This window comes from Erythrolamprus reginae, chromosome Z (genome assembly GCF_031021105.1).
Source record: "Erythrolamprus reginae isolate rEryReg1 chromosome Z, rEryReg1.hap1, whole genome shotgun sequence".
Lineage (NCBI taxonomy): Eukaryota > Metazoa > Chordata > Lepidosauria > Squamata > Dipsadidae > Erythrolamprus > Erythrolamprus reginae.
The window spans coordinates 78,260,189-78,275,906 of NC_091963.1; the positions used below are offsets into that span (position 1 = coordinate 78,260,189).

Sequence of the window (15,718 nt, forward strand, 5' to 3'; positions counted from 1 at the left end):
TTTGTTTGGCTGCTTTAATTTTAAGAACTTTCTCTTCTTGTGTTGCTAAGTTAATTTTATGTTTAAGTAATTCTCTTTCTTCATTGAATCTCTTGTTACCTGGCTTTCCTTGCAGTTTACTTTCTCCTATTTTATTTTGAATTTCTTTTATTTGATTATATTTGTTTCTATTTCTCCTGGCCACATATGCAATTGTTAATCCCCTTATATACCCTTTAGTTGTATCCCAAATGTTTTGTATAGTGGTATCTTCATTCCAGTTTACTTCTAAGAAAACAATTAATTCCTTCTCCATATATTGTTTATATTTGTTTTCTCCTATCACTCTCTGATTCATTACCCATCTCTTCCTTTGATCTCCTTTAAATGTCAACATAACGGGTTTATGATCAGACCATGTATTGGGTTGAATTTCCACTGTTTCAATTTTTCCCCCCAATTCCATATCTATCCAGACCATATCCAGGCTGGACCATGATTTATGTGGGTTTGAATAGTACATGTATTTTTCCTGTTGAGGGTATCTTTCTCTCCATAAATCCTTTAATTTAAATTCATTGGCTATATCTAAGAAGTTTGCAAGTAATCCTTTTCTATACAGTGATGCCTCATCTTACAAACCCCTCGTCATACAAACTTTTCGAGATACAAACCCAGGGTTTAAGATTTTTTCCCCTCTTCTTCCAAACTATTTTCACCTTACAAACCTAAGCTGCCATCACTAGGATGCCCCGCCTCCGGACTTCTGTTGCCAGTGAAGCACCCGTTTTTGTGCTGCTGAGATTCCCCGGAGGCTCCCCTCCATGGGAAACACCACCTCTGGACTTCCCTATTTTTGCAATGCTGCAGGGGAATCCCAGCAGTGCAAAAACAGGTGCTTCTATGGCAACGGAAGTCCAGAGGTGGGGTTTCCCAGCGAGGGAGCCTCTGCGAAATTGCAGCATCCCAAAAACACGGAAGTCCGGAGGTGGGGTTTTGAGGACTTCCGTGTTTTTGCAATGCTGCAATTTTGCTGAGGCTCCCCTTGCTGGGAAACCCCACCTCCGGACTTCCGTTGCCAGCAAAGCACTCATTTTTGCGCTGCTGGGATTCCTCTGCTGGGATTCCCCTGCAGCATCACAAAAACACGGAAGTCCGGAGTTGGGGTTACCAATGGAGGGGAGCCTCAGGGGAATCCCAGCAGCGCAAAAACGGGTGCTTCGGCTGGCAAAAGGGGTGAGTTTTGGGCTTGCACGCATTAATCGCTTTTCCATTGATTCCTATGGGAAACACTGTTTTGTCTTACAAACTTTTCACCTTACAAACCTCGTCCTGGAACCAATTAAGTTCATAAGATGAGGTATCACTGTACTTTTATTTCTTTCACTTTTATAATCTTTTTAAAATATCTGATACTGTGTTGAAATCTCCTACAATACATACATTCCTTCTTTCTGATTTTACAATTAGGTTGTGCAGCTTCTTAAAAAATTCATTTTGTCCTATATTGGCGGGCATATATTATAATTAGCAATATTTTCATTTCTTTTATGGAAATCTCTGTTATCAATATTCTTCCTTCTTTATCTACAAAAATTTGCTTGGGGTTTAACCAATTTTTAATATATGTTGCAACTCCTCTTTTTAAAAAACTTCTGCTGGAGATGTAAAAAGTTTGCCCAATTTTGGTTTTTCTAATATATTAACTTCTTTCTTTTTAATATGTACTTTTTGCATACGAATGATGTCAAAATTTTGTTTTTGTAAATTATTAAAGACTTGTCCACTTTTTTGTGAATTAATCCATTTATATTTATTGAGAATAATTTAATTAAATTTTGCATTTTGGTTCTTTTATTTGTAAATTACTCTCGCTCTCCTTGCACTCCTTGTTTCTCGCTGGGTTTCTCTTCTCATCTCTCTCCTTCTCCTCTATCTCTTCTTCTATTTCTTTTTCCTCTTTACTTTGAAATTCCATTTCAATACTACTTTCTCCTTCCTTATTCAGATGTTCTTCTATAAATTTATCCAGCTGCTCAATCATCTCTATTATTATTATTATTTATCTTCTCCATGCTATTGCTACTCCTTCTGGTATTAACTATCTAAATGGTATTTAATGCCTAATCAGTTTCGCTGTCAGTTAATGTAGATCCCTTCTCTTCTCTCTTATCCGTTTTGGACGACTTGCTTTAACACAATAATTTATTTCCCTTTGTAAATTATTTGTTTTCCTTTTGTATATCTGTAAATTTTATCCCTCATTGGGTTTTTTTGTAAACCTGACATGCACCTCTCTAGGTAATCTCTGTCTTTTGGCATTGTTTGTCTGGACTCAATACACTTCATCTATATGCCTATTTAGTTCTTCTTCATCTATTTGTATTCCTTCTGATACCAGCTCCAATATAATTGTGAATATGTTTTCCTCTTTTATTTCTGGTATGTTTTGAAATCTTAAATAAAAAGATTTCTCTAATTCCAGGTGGGCAATAGAGCCTTTCAGCTCTTTATTGATTGTTCTTAATTTTACTTCAGTTTCAGTTACTCTTTTTTCTGTTTCTTCTGATGTTTCTTCTATTTTCTTTATTTTTAATTTCTGTTTGGTCACTGCCTCTTGTATTACTTCTATTCTGGAGTTTAACTTTCTAAAGTTTTCTTGCACCTCTTTAACTTTTCTTTGGTCTTTTCATGGTTTTGTGATATTGCCTCTTGTGTCTTATTCATTGATTCCTACGATTTGATCATAAATTCTTGAATTTTATCTAATGAGGCTTGTAACATATGTAACGTGGGCGCTTGTCTTTTACTTTTGATCACACTTGCTTCTGTTATTGACTTCTGTGTGACTGGAGATGACATTACTAAAGTTGCTTTCTTAATAGTCTTGGTCACCGTTGACGATGTTGCCACGTTTCTTATTTCTCCTACTTGCTTTAATTATCCTTTATATTTAGAATCTCTATATTTTGCTCTCAATGCAACCTTCTATTATAAACTAAATCTTATATAGTTAAATTAATCTAGTTACCTCTAATCTATTTTTAAATCGATATTAAACTGTTATACCTTAATTATATAGAGTTATATAAAGATCTTATACTCTATTTTATAACCAACTATATTCTGAAGTAGGTTGATTAAATAACTGCAACTATCTATTACATTGTTGTTAATGAATGAATGAATGATAAACCATTAAAGTCAGAGAAAAATTCTGTGTGGGTGTTCGTTTTAAAATCCTGAAGCTAAATAATAATTTTCCCATCTGGTAATCTGGATCAAGTTGATAAAAGAGGCTTTTAGCTGATCTTGCAATGGTAACAGTATTAAGAGTTTTTCCTAATGCTATGTCTCAGTTGTTTTACAATCAGTGTTGTTTTCTTTATATGTTACAAAGTTCATAATGGCAAAAGATAATTTCTGAAAGACATTACAGTAGTACTAGATATAATTTGGTAAAATATTAGAAATCACAGAAATCAGATTTTGCAAAATGTCCAAAACAACTTTCCACAGCTTATTGTGTGCTTATCCAGAATCAATGCCACTTTGACAATTCCATACTATTGTTACATTTCATGTCTTCTAATGTGCCATATTATTATTTTGTTTCAACATCTGAATCATAACTAATACTTACTTTCACTGAATGGTATCTCAACATCTCAAGATCTGAAGTACTTACTGAAATCATTTAGATTGAATGCAAATAGTAGGACTATTATTAGATTCTAGCATGCCACCTAATTGATGTGTGCTGGATCAATTTTGTTTTGGATTACAAAAACACAGATAAGCTATAATTGGGAAGTAAGTTAAGATATTTTTTGGGAGTAACTGTTGCCATCTAGTTGTCATGTGTATTTTGCAGCCCATATTTGGCCAGATAGAAAAAACATAAATGAACAGAGATTAATTTCCATATCTTTGACTGGATATACATAGTAAAATGTGGTTTGCTTGTTTGGAAATTAGGGTTTTTGGAAATAACCCTTATGAGTTTATCAGCTGATCATGATATTTTGTTTAGCAGATTAAGTGAACAAATTGAAGTTACTCTGGTTAATCAAATAAGTAAATAGTATATACATATACAGTGATACCTGTATATGTTACGAACCCCTCGTCATACAAACTTTTTAAGATACGAACCTGGGGTTTAAGATTTTTTTGCCTCTTCTTCCGAACTATTTTCACCTTACAAACCTGCCGCCGCTGCTGGGATGCCCCACCTCCGAACTTCCGTTGCCAGGTGAAGGCTCCCCTCGTTGAAAAACCCAACCTCCGGACCTTCCATTCAGATCGAAGCACCCATTTTCATGCTGGTGGGATTCCCCTGAGACTCACCTCCATGGGAAACCCCACCTCTGGACTTCCACGTTTTTGCGATGCTGCAGGGGAATCCAAGCAGGGGAATCCCAGCATCGCAAAAATGGGCGCTTTGCTGGCAGCGGAAGTCCGGAGGTGGGATTTCCCAGCGAGGGAAGCCTCAACAAAATTGCAGCATCACAAGTAGATTTAGTTCAATTCAACTTTCATTTTCTCTGGTTTTAAATATTGTTAAGACAATAGTTAATGCAGTGGTTGATTTTTTTAAACCAATTGTTCTTGTATGCAAAATATTGAATTTATTACTCTATTTAATAATTACACTCTTTTTTCATCAGGCTGTGCAAGGGACCGGGCTAGCATTCATAGTATATTCTGAAGCAATTAAAAATATGGAGTTCTCACAATTGTATTCAGTGCTGTATTTTGTCATGTTACTGTTGCTGGGAATAGGGAGCATGCTGGGAAACACTGCAGCCATTCTTACTCCACTGACTGACATCAAGTTCCTCTCTTCTCATGTACCCAGGGAGATTATCTCAGGTAAATTTGATAGCTAAAATGATATTGAATAATTTCAATGACTACTACGACTAACAATAGAATTAGAAGATAATATTGCAGAAGATGTCAGGATATGCATATAATTGCAACCTCGAGTTATGACAGTTCATTTAGCAATGGTTCAAAGTTATGACACAACCCCCAAAATACTTATGATCTTGATGTTATGAATGTGGCAATACAATAGCAATTGTTCACCCTTACAACTGATGGTAGAGACACTACAACATTCGCCATACCTATTTCCTCGTCCCAACAGGGATATATCAGACACTGGCCCTGCTGTGCTAGCCCACTAGCTTGTCCCCATCCTTATCACTCATTTACCTTTTGAACATTCAGAGTTTCAGAACAGGCTGATTGCTCCTTCTCCATAGGACTGAGTGTGTCAATCAATTGATGGCTCATATATAACCCCCATCTCCTGAAACATATCCCAGTTTCAGACTCACTCCTCCAATGAAGATTAAACATAGTTTTTGTTCTTTATTACTGTATAGCTAAGTGGTTTTAAAAAAAAAGAAAAGAAAAGCAACTATAAAGTAAGGAAGAAGAAAAGGGAAAAGAAATCAACGGAGGTTCTGGCTATAATGATCTTTATCTGGAGACTTCGTGTGCTTGCACCATATCTCTCAGCACTGTCAGCTCAATTCTTTTCTTTAACAAAGGACTAAATTTCTCAGTGGCGTCTGAAACTTATTTCTTCCCCTAACAAGTTGGCAGTGCCTGGGCAGTCTGAAGGGAATCAGGGGCTACCAAAAGTTTGATTACCACACTTTGGGCGTGGCTTATGGAGGGTGCCCTGCCTTTTCTTTCAACTTTCAATGCAAATTGGATGCTCTGGGGGGGAACTCCATTTTTGCTACCCCACTGCGTGCCGTTCCCCATCCCCCATCCGGGCAGCAGCCCACCTCTGGCTTGCTTCCTTTTTTCCCTCACAAGTGCCAGTCTTTGGTTCCTGGGAGAGTTCATTCTGGAGGCTTAGGGAACTTTTTCCCCCCTCTTTCACCCTCACAGTCATTCTGGTAGAAAGTAATTATTTTTCCTGCTGTTCTAATTCTGCTGATTGCGCAACCTCCCTGAGCCGACCATCAGAGCAGTGCTACAGGTCGGCTCTAGAGGCTTCGTCCCCCTGCTCTTCGCTGATTGGTTCAGCATTCAAGTAGCTGTCAGAGCTTGCTACAGGTCGCTGTTTCCTCTGCTGTAAAGGCTTGTTCCTTTTCTCAATGCCTCAGAGAGAAACTCAAAAGCTGTTATTTTCTGCCCTTCAGAGTTGATTTTTCTCCACCGCTTCAATCCTTCAGAATGACAGATCTGGGCGCTTCAGTATCTCAGCAAGTGGGGGGAGGAAGAAGCACAACTCTGCAAAGGCTGCCCCACTAACTGAAGATTCTGCTCATTCTACCTCATCAGAGGAATATCGTTCCAGGATGCAGGTAGAAAAGAAACGGGAGGGCATCTCCTCCAAGACCAGTTCTAAGGTAGACAGGAGATTTGCCTCCGTGCCTCCCACATTATCTTCCCAGCGCCAAGCAGCAGAGGATTCTAATAATTTGGATTCCCTGCCTGTGGCCCTAGTCAATACAAATGTTTGGGGCTTGACTAATTTTGCCACCAAAGCCACTTTGCCTCCTGTTGCCTCAGCCAGCTGTTCTACTCCTTCTGCTGTAGCTATTACACAGGCTCAATTGCAAATGAATGATTCTGCCAGACCTCCTTCATTTCCAAGTCAGCCAGGCACATCAGATTCTGATATAGATTCTGCCAACATCCAAATGATTATTGCTGCCACTATGCAGCAGTGCATGGCTGCTTTTCAACAGGTACCTTGGCATGCTCAGCCTAAACAGAAGTCTCATTTACCAGCTCACTTCACTGCTATTCCTCCTCAGCCACAGGGGGCAGAGGTTTCAGGTGAGGAATCCAGGGATAGCAGTCAGGACCCCACTTTCGATGCAAGCGATTACAATGAGACTGCCTTATCCGAAGATGAGGGATTTATGCCCGAGCAGTCAGCCACAGCGGGGCTATTTCCTCCAGCTCTCTTCAAATCCTTGTTGTTAAAGCTAGAAATGCAGCTGGGCTGCCAGAGTCCAAGCCTGGGGCATATGAGACTATTCCATCCAGCACAGACCCCCTCTTTGTTGAGCAAGTTCAGGAGTTACAGCGCCAATTTACTGCCCCAGCCTCTGGTCCGATGTCTTCTGTCTCAGACAAGAAGTTTTTCAATCTTGCTTCCCAGGTAACAACTCTCCTCATCCCACCCCCCACCCACCCCCGGTGGATGTTCAGGTGGCAGCCATTCACTCGCCTAATTCCATTCCTGGAGACTCAGAGGAGCTTCTAAAGCCAGAAGATAGAAGGCTTGAAACAGATGCTGTTAAAGTCGCACAATTCTGCCACATGGGCCGTGAAGGCCTCTTCCTCGGCTTCCTTTTTCTCCCCTGCTTCATTGATCTGGCTCAGCCAAATCCAGGAACAAATCTCTCCATCTGAGCTACGAACCCATCAAGATCTGAATAAGATCATTGCAGCAACCCAGTTCTCCACAGATGACACCTGGAGGGCTGCCAGATTTGCCACCAAAGCAATCACTGTGGTCACAGTTGGCTGCAGAATCAATTGGTTGAAGAACTGGATTGCTGATACAAGACAAAAGTGGCATCTGGTGACTAAACTAATTAAAGAGTCCATGCTTTTTGGGCGGTGTTAGATCATATTTTGATATAATCAAAGGATTGCAGAAAGGTTCTCCCTTCCTTTGCTAAGATGGCAGCATACTGTCAGGCTCCCTACCCTAAATGGCTGTTTCGGCAGACTGATCTGGGGTCCAACTTTTCCCGAACCTTAGGTCAGTATGGTTCATGGTCTTCCTATGGAGATAGGTCTGCCTGGGGAAAGCCATTAAAGCACCCCTTCAAGGGGCCTATTTCGAGGCCCAATCACCATTCCAAGTGAGTTCCTTTCAGCTACCCCCATAGGTGGCAAGTTGTCAGCCTTTGCTGACCAATGGGATAGGATTACTCAGGACCTTTGGGTTTATAACACAGTTCACTTTGGCTTGCGGTTAGAATTTATATTGTTACCCCCCCTCCTTTTTCATTGTTTGTCCAATCCCTAGGGCTGTGATGATGAACCTTTGGCATGGGTGCCACAGGTGGCAAGCGGAGCCATATCTGCTGGCAAATTAGCCATTGCCCTAGCTCAGCTCCAAGTGCATGTGTGTGCTGATCAGCTGATTTTTGACAAGGCTCTGAGAGGGTGTTTTTGGCTTCCAGGGAGCCTCTGGGGGAATGGGGAAGGGCATTTTAACCCTCCCCTGGTTCCAGGGAAGCCTTTGGAGCCTGGGAAGGGCAAAACATGAGCCTACTTGACCCACCAGAAGTTGAAAAACAAGCCATTTCCAGCCTCCAGAGGGCCTCTTGGGGGGGGAAGCTATTTTTGCCCTCCCAAAGCATTGAATTGTTCGTCACCCAAGGAAAAATGTTCGCCATCACTGCCCTAGGAACTCTTCAAAAAAGGCTTTGATGAAGGGGGCAGTTCAGCACCTGTTAACAATCAGGGCTATTGAAAAGGTTCCTTGAGATCAGGGGGTTTAGGATTTTATTCAGTCCTTTTTCTGGTTGTGAAAGCTTCAGGGGGCTGGCACCCCATTTTGGACCTCAAACGTTTAAATTTCTTCATTAAATATCAAAATTAATTCTCTACATGCTATCTTACAGGACATTCACCGGGGGGATTACTTAGCATCCTAGATCTTACAAAAGCATATCTCCATATCCCTATATGGGAGTCATACAGACAATATCTGCATTTCGATTTTGCCATTAGACATTATCAGTACCATGCCTTACCTTTTGGTCTCTCCTCAGCCCCACACACCTTCATAAAGGTCCTGGTGGCCTTGGAAGCTCATTTAAGGTCATGTGATGTGTGGCTCCAGTCATATTTAGATGACATTTTGGTTCAGGCCCCATCTCAAAACAGAGCTGTAAGGAATCTCAACCTGGTGATGGATACAGAAACACGGATTCTCTATCGATCTTCCTAAGAGTTCTCTGACTCCAACTACTTCTATTAAGCATTTAGGCACCCTCATAGATTCCCTAGAGAGCACGGTTTTCCCCTTTCAGGAGCATCAGGACAGCATCATGGAATTGGCCAGACATGTTGTGCACTGAACTTTAACCTCTATTCTCTACGCTCTTGGGAAAAATAATTTCTTGTATAGATATCATTCCATGGGTCACTTGCACTCTAGGGCATTACAGTGGTTCCTGCTTCCCTTCTGTTGTACATACTCCTGATCAGTTGGAGGATGATGAAGATATTGAAGACTCGGATTCTGATAGTGTTTATGAAGTAGTGGGGGAGCGAGGTTACAGGTAGTAGAACAGGTGGGAGGCCAGCCACAGGATGGGGCTATGAGTTCAGGATCTAGTGAGGGAGAATCAGACGCTCGCTGGAACGTAGAGAGCAGAAGTAGAGAGCAGAAGTCTGGAAGAAGATATTAAGGAGAGGAATAGGTTAAATATTGTAGTGATGTATTTGGCACGTCAGGGGGTCAGTGGAGAAGAAGGGTGGAATTTCAACATTGCCGAAAAGAATAATGGATGTGTTTTTGCCACGCTAAAGTAAGCCAAAGTAATTTGTATTGTATTCAGTCAGTGCTGCTGTTTTTATGTCACCAAAGGCCTCCAATTTCCTATGGTCCTTGGATTAGCCTGGCTCAGAACCCACGATCCCAATATCATGTCGTCCCAAAACCGGATTTCCTTCCTAAGTATACAATGCGTCGACCACATCCGCCCACCCTTTACTACTCCACTTCCTCCCCAACTCGCGTGCACCCTCCCTCCAAAGATTGCTGACTTCGCCAACATTTTCGATGAGAAAGAAGCAGACCAGTTACCCCCCACTGACCCTACGACTGTACCATTGACCTCTTACCCAACGCCAAACTCCCTGCTGGATGCCTCTATTCAATGGCTTAACCCGAATCAGCCACCTTAAAAAACTTTATTGACCCGAACCTTGACAGAGGTTTCATCCAACCCTCCTCTTCACCACTTTCTGCCCCAGTACTTTTTGTCAAAAAGAAAACCGGAGACCTTAGACTTTGCTGTGACTACCGTAAACTCAATTCCATTACCATTCGCAACTGCTACCCTGTCCCTTTAATCTCAGAACTCATGGACCGCCTCCGTACAGCAACCATTTTCACCAAAATCGGCTTACGAGGTGCCTACAATCTCATTTGCATCCGTCAAGGCGATGAATGGAAGACCGCCTTCGCCACCCGCTACGGCCATTTTGAATTCACTGTCATGCCTTTTGGACTTACCAATGCCCCTGCAGTATTCCAACATTTTATGAATGAGATCTTTAAATACTTTATTGACCACTTCATGATTGTCTGCATTGATGACATTTTGATATATTCTCCTTCACCAGAAACTCACCTACACCGCTTACGACAAGTACTCCAACACCTCTGACAACACCACCTGTATGCAAAGTTAGAAAAATGCCAATTTTTTCAAGCAGCCATTGACTTCTTAGGCCATGTCATTTCCCCTCAAGGTATCGCCATGGACACCGACAAACTCAACGCCTTGCAAACATGGCAACCACCAGCTCGAGCCAAAGATGTCCAATGATTTCTCGGTTTTGTCAACTACTACCGAACCTTCATCCTTAACTTCGCCACCTTGACTGCTCCCCTCACTTGCTTTCTCCAGAAAAACGCTCCATTCCAATGGGGCACCGAAGAACAACAAGCCTTTCTTAATCTCAAATAAGCTTTCATGCAAGAACCTATTCTCCAATACCCTGATCCCCACTGTCCATTTTTCGTCGAAGCCGATGCCTCCGATGTTGGAGTAGGAGCTGTACTTCTCCAACAATGCCTAGATGGCAGACCTTTATTTCCCTGTGCCTATTATTCTAGGAAATTAAAACCTCCCAAACAGAACTATACCATTTGGGAAAAGGAACTTTTAGACATCAAGACTGCTTTTGAAACCTGGCGACATCACCTGGAAGGAGCTTGTTAACAAGTACAGGTCAGAACTGACCACAAAAACTTGGAATTTCTCCAAACTGCCAGGAAACTAAGCCAGCGACAAATCCGATGGTCCTTCTTCTTTGCCAGATTTGATTTCTGCATTACCTACATTTCTAAGTCGGGCAACACATAAGCCGACGCACTCTCTCGCAAACCTGAATACACGAACAATCACGAACCTGCGCCGCTTCGTACCATTCTGCCTCTAGTGTTGATCGCAGCTACCCACACTGCGGTAGATCTTCGCGAAAGAATTTGGGAAGCGCAATGCCAGGACCTCTTTGTCACCCAAAGGAAACAAGATCTAGAATCTGATTCTCCATGGACCATCGCAGACAACCTGCTCCGCTACCATGACCTGCTCTACGTTCCCGCAGGTCCACTCTGAGGTCTCATCTTCAACCAGTGTCACAATAATCCCGCCGCCGGCCATTTTGGCCTCTTCAAAACCCTACGCCTCATTTCTCGTACCTTTTGGTGGCCCAGACTCCGCCATGATGTCACTACCTACGTTAACTCATGTATCTGTTGGCGCCAAGCCAAAGCTGCCACCGGGGCCCCTCCGGGATTATTGCAACCTTTACCTACACCTCAAAGACCCTGGGGTACCATTTCTATGGACTTCCTCACCTGCTTACCTGTTTCCCAAGGGTTCACTGCTAAATTTGTAGTAGTGGACATGTTAACCAAGATGGCTCATTTCATTCCTTGTCATTGAATTCCTACAGCCAAAATCACAGCTCACCTATTTATCCAAAATATCTTCTGCCTCCACAGATTACCCAATACCAACGTCTCTGACCGCGGTCCACAATTCACTGCCCAGTTCTGGAAAGAACTCGTGACCTCTCTCCAAGTCAAGATTTCCCTGGCATCTACCCATCACCCCCAAACCGATGGGGGCACCAAAAATGTTATTGGCATCCTGCAACAATACCTCCATTGTTTTGTTCACGGCAGACAAAACGACTGGTCCAAATATCTCTTTGTAGCGGAGTTTGCCTTTAATAACTCTGAACATACCTCTACGCAGACCACACCATACTGCGCCACCTACGGGTTCCAACCCCATTTGTTTCTGCTCACTGCTGCTAATTCGCCGTTTCCACGTGCTGGTGATTTTCTCAACGAGTTACGTACCATTCATCAACTCGTCCAAGGTTCCTTAACTCAAGCCAAAGAAGACTACAAATGCTTTGCCAACCGTTCCCGCAGAGACACTCCACCATTAACTGTTGGCGATCAAGTTTGGCTTTCTACCAAATACCTTTCTTCGGAACATCACCGCAAGCTGGATCAACATTTTATTGGGCCTTTCCCTGTTGAAAAGGTCATCAATCCTGTCACATACCATTTGACTCTACCTTCTTCCATGTGGGTGCATCCCGTTTTTCATCGCTCACTATTGCTGCCACTCTCCCCTGACTCTCTACTTCAGGCCCCACTTCCGGGCCCTGTCGGTCCTGCTCCCTCCCATCCAGACGCTACCCTTCGCTTTCCACTGCAACACTTGGACATTACTAGCATCCGGGACTCTTGTTGGCTCAACGACAGTCTCCAATACCAGGTGGAATAGTCCAGAGGCGGGCCTGACTCCACTGTTTGGATGGATGCTCATGACATTGATGCTCCTGGTTTGATTGCTAATTTTCATGTTCATTTCCCTGATAAACCTCGCCCTAATTTTCTTCAAGGGGAGGGACCCTGAGGAGGGGGATGGTGTTGTAAATACTCCTGATCAGTTGGAGGATGATGAAGATATTGAGGACCCAGATTCAGATAGTGTTTATGAAGTAGTGGGGGGCCCGGGGTAGTAGAACAGGTGGGATGGGGCTATGAGTTCAGGATCTAGTGAGGGAGAATCAGACGCTTGCTGGGTTAACCCTAAATTCAGAAGGGTCCAGAAACGCAGAGAGCAGAGGTCTGGAAGAAGATATTGAGAGGAATGGGTTAAATATTGTAGTGATGTATTTGGCACATCAGGGGGCCAGTGGAGAAGGGTGGAGTTTCAACATTGCCGAAAAGAATAATGGATGTGTTTTTGCCACGCTAAAGTAAGCCAAAGTATTTTGTATTGTATTCAGTCAGTGCTGCTGTTTTTCAAAGTTATGTGGTTAGGAAAATAAATCTTGTTTAAGTGAAGCAGGAAGAGGAATGTGAGAAATGCGGCTAAGAGAGAGATAACGCACCGAGTTGCTGTATGAAATGTGTTTAAAGTACAGGAGAGCAGAGAAATAAACGGAGTTGCTTTATTCATGAAATGATGCATTTAATAAGAGTTATTTGTAATTACTAAATTTCTACCAGAAACCAGAACACCTTCCAAAGGAAAGGATGGTCAGCTTCCTTAGGCAAGGTGACAATTTCCTCCAGATTTCAGTCTTCCCTGTACTGGAGGTATTCTTTGCCCTGCAGAAGGGTTCTTTTTTGGCCTAGGTTGGATATGTCCCTATCTGAATGCTAGCTCCAACCTTCTATGGAGAAAGGACGTTGGCTTAGCTTGAACGCCCATTCTCGTAGGTTGGAACTAGCATTCAGGCCCTCCCTGCTTCTATTTATTTCTGGCTTGTGGTTGGTGTCATTTTATTCTGTACTTTCAACACTGCCTTGTTCCATGTTTCCGGTTGTCAAGTTCTTTTTAGGATATTTTTCTTCATTTTTTTATCATTTCCACGTTGAGCGTCGTTTCTTTTTCGTCTGAAACTGGGATATGTCCCAGGAGATGGGGGTTATATAAGAGCCATCAACTGATTGACACTCAGTCCTCAATGTGATTGCACGAGGCCAACCCTATCTGAATGCTAGTTCCAACCTACAAGAATGGATGTTCAAGATAAGCCAATGCTCTTTCTCTCTACTCAAGTAAGCTATCTCCTCTCCAGCCTCTGTGCAGCTGGGCTGCCTGCCTAGGATACCCAATCCATTTTTGGAGTGCTGCGCAGTCTTAGTGAGTCTGAAGGAGTGCAAGATCACTCTCTGAAGCCCACCATCCCTTTGCAAAAGCTTTTGGTGAGGAGAACAGGCCTTTGGACAGCATGAGCTCCCATTCCTTCAGACTTACCAAGGCTGCCTGGCACTCCAAAAGCAGAATGGGTGTCCTGTGCAGGCAGCCTTGGTGAATTAGCCAAGCTGAACAGTGTATGCTTGTTCCCATAGGTTCAATGCCTTGGTGTCCCGATGGGGCAGGATGGGAGGGGGAAGCATGAGGTATCTCAATTGGTTAGGGTAGGCCCTGGGTAGCCAGAAGCACTACTCCATGATACCTCATGTGCACTTAACTCAGGCTTCAATTAGCAAATGCATTGGCTAAAGCAAGGAAGGATTACATTCATTTAATGTGATCCAATTAATGATCAGGTTACAAATGTAACTGGAAGGCTCTATTACATTTGTAACTCAAGGATTATCTGCATGGCGCTTATTTTAATCATGTATAATCCTTATATGTGAATGCCAATTGAAGGTTCCTCTTCTAATCAACTCAATATCCATGACTACAAATTTGAACATCCTTTTCTAGAAAGAAGCCAATTTGGCGTAGTGATTAAGGTCCTGGGCTATAAACTATTCTAGGCCTGCCTTAGGCACAGATAGCTGGATGATCTTCGGCCAATCCCTTTGTCTTAATCTTAGGAAGGACACAATAGCAAACCATTCTCAAAAACCTTGCCAAGAAAATTGCAGACAAGTAGTCAAGATTCACTTAAAGGTACCTATAAATTGTACCTATAACCTTGTGGGATAATGCAATTTAGATATTTTTATGTTGTATATTTAAGACTGAGATTCAATTAGATTATTTTGCTAGTTTTCTCTCTAAACTGTTGGTATACCAGTTATAGCCATCAGTATATTTTGTCTATTTGAAATTAACTCAAATGACCATTATTTCTAACAGGACTATATATTCAGTAAAAAGAATATAAAATTTATTAAATTTATTTATTTAATTCGACTTCTATGCCCAATCCTGAAGGACTCAGTAAACATTTGAAAACATTTGTTTTTTATAGGTAGCGTGTGCATTATCAACTGTGTCATTGGCCTAATATTTACTACAAGGGCTGGTAATTATTGGTTTGATATATTCAATGATTATGCTGCTACTCTGTCCTTGCTACTTATTGTACTGGTGGAAACTATTGCTGTTTGTTACATATATGGGCTAAAAAGGTAAGTTAATAATGCTTCTTTCTTACCATATCATATCGTTACAAAATTTATCATCCTGCATTTATATACCAATTTCTTCTAAGATATTAAGAGCATTAAAGCATTTTAAGATAGCATTCTAATCTAATACTTTATAACTGCTTTTTAATTGGAGTGAGAGATGCCAACATTGCTTATTTGTTTCAATAGATTTAGTAAAGACCTTTGTGTGATGATTGGACATGAGCCAAGTTGGTATTGGAAAATTTTATGGGCTTTTATCAGTCCAATATTAATCATAAGCCTGTTTGTGTTTTACATCACGGATTACATCAGGACAGGGATATTCCAGTATCAAGCCTGGGATGCAACAGAGGTATTTCACTGATTTTTTTTCCTTTTTGGTAGCTTAAAATTAGTAGTTGGACGAGATGGGCAGTCTAAAAATACAAAAAATAATTCATAAAACATATATTCTTTTCTAATGTGGCAGTTTTCCATATAATACAATTTTCAAATTTGCAATATACAAAAAAATTCTATTGACTGAGAGTTCCAGGAATTGCAGTCCAATAAAATTGACCAAAGTTGGAAAAATTATGAAAAAAATCTGCCTCTTGAATC

At 41.7% G+C, this 15,718-nt stretch overlaps 1 protein-coding gene across 4 annotated transcripts in view; it reads left to right on the plus strand.

Moving 5' to 3' along the window:
* Positions 1-15,718, plus strand: part of SLC6A20 (solute carrier family 6 member 20) — a 194,680-nt gene that overhangs the window by 177,091 nt on the left and 1,871 nt on the right. For 3 of the 4 annotated variants that reach the window (XM_070727684.1, XM_070727687.1, XM_070727686.1), the window contains 3 exons: positions 4,650-4,854; positions 14,956-15,115; positions 15,305-15,470. In XM_070727684.1, coding sequence (XP_070583785.1) covers positions 4,650-4,854; positions 14,956-15,115; positions 15,305-15,470 — 531 coding nt within the window. The remainder of the gene's footprint in view (positions 1-4,649; positions 4,855-14,955; positions 15,116-15,304; positions 15,471-15,718) is intronic. The other variant, XM_070727685.1, reaches the window with a different exon arrangement.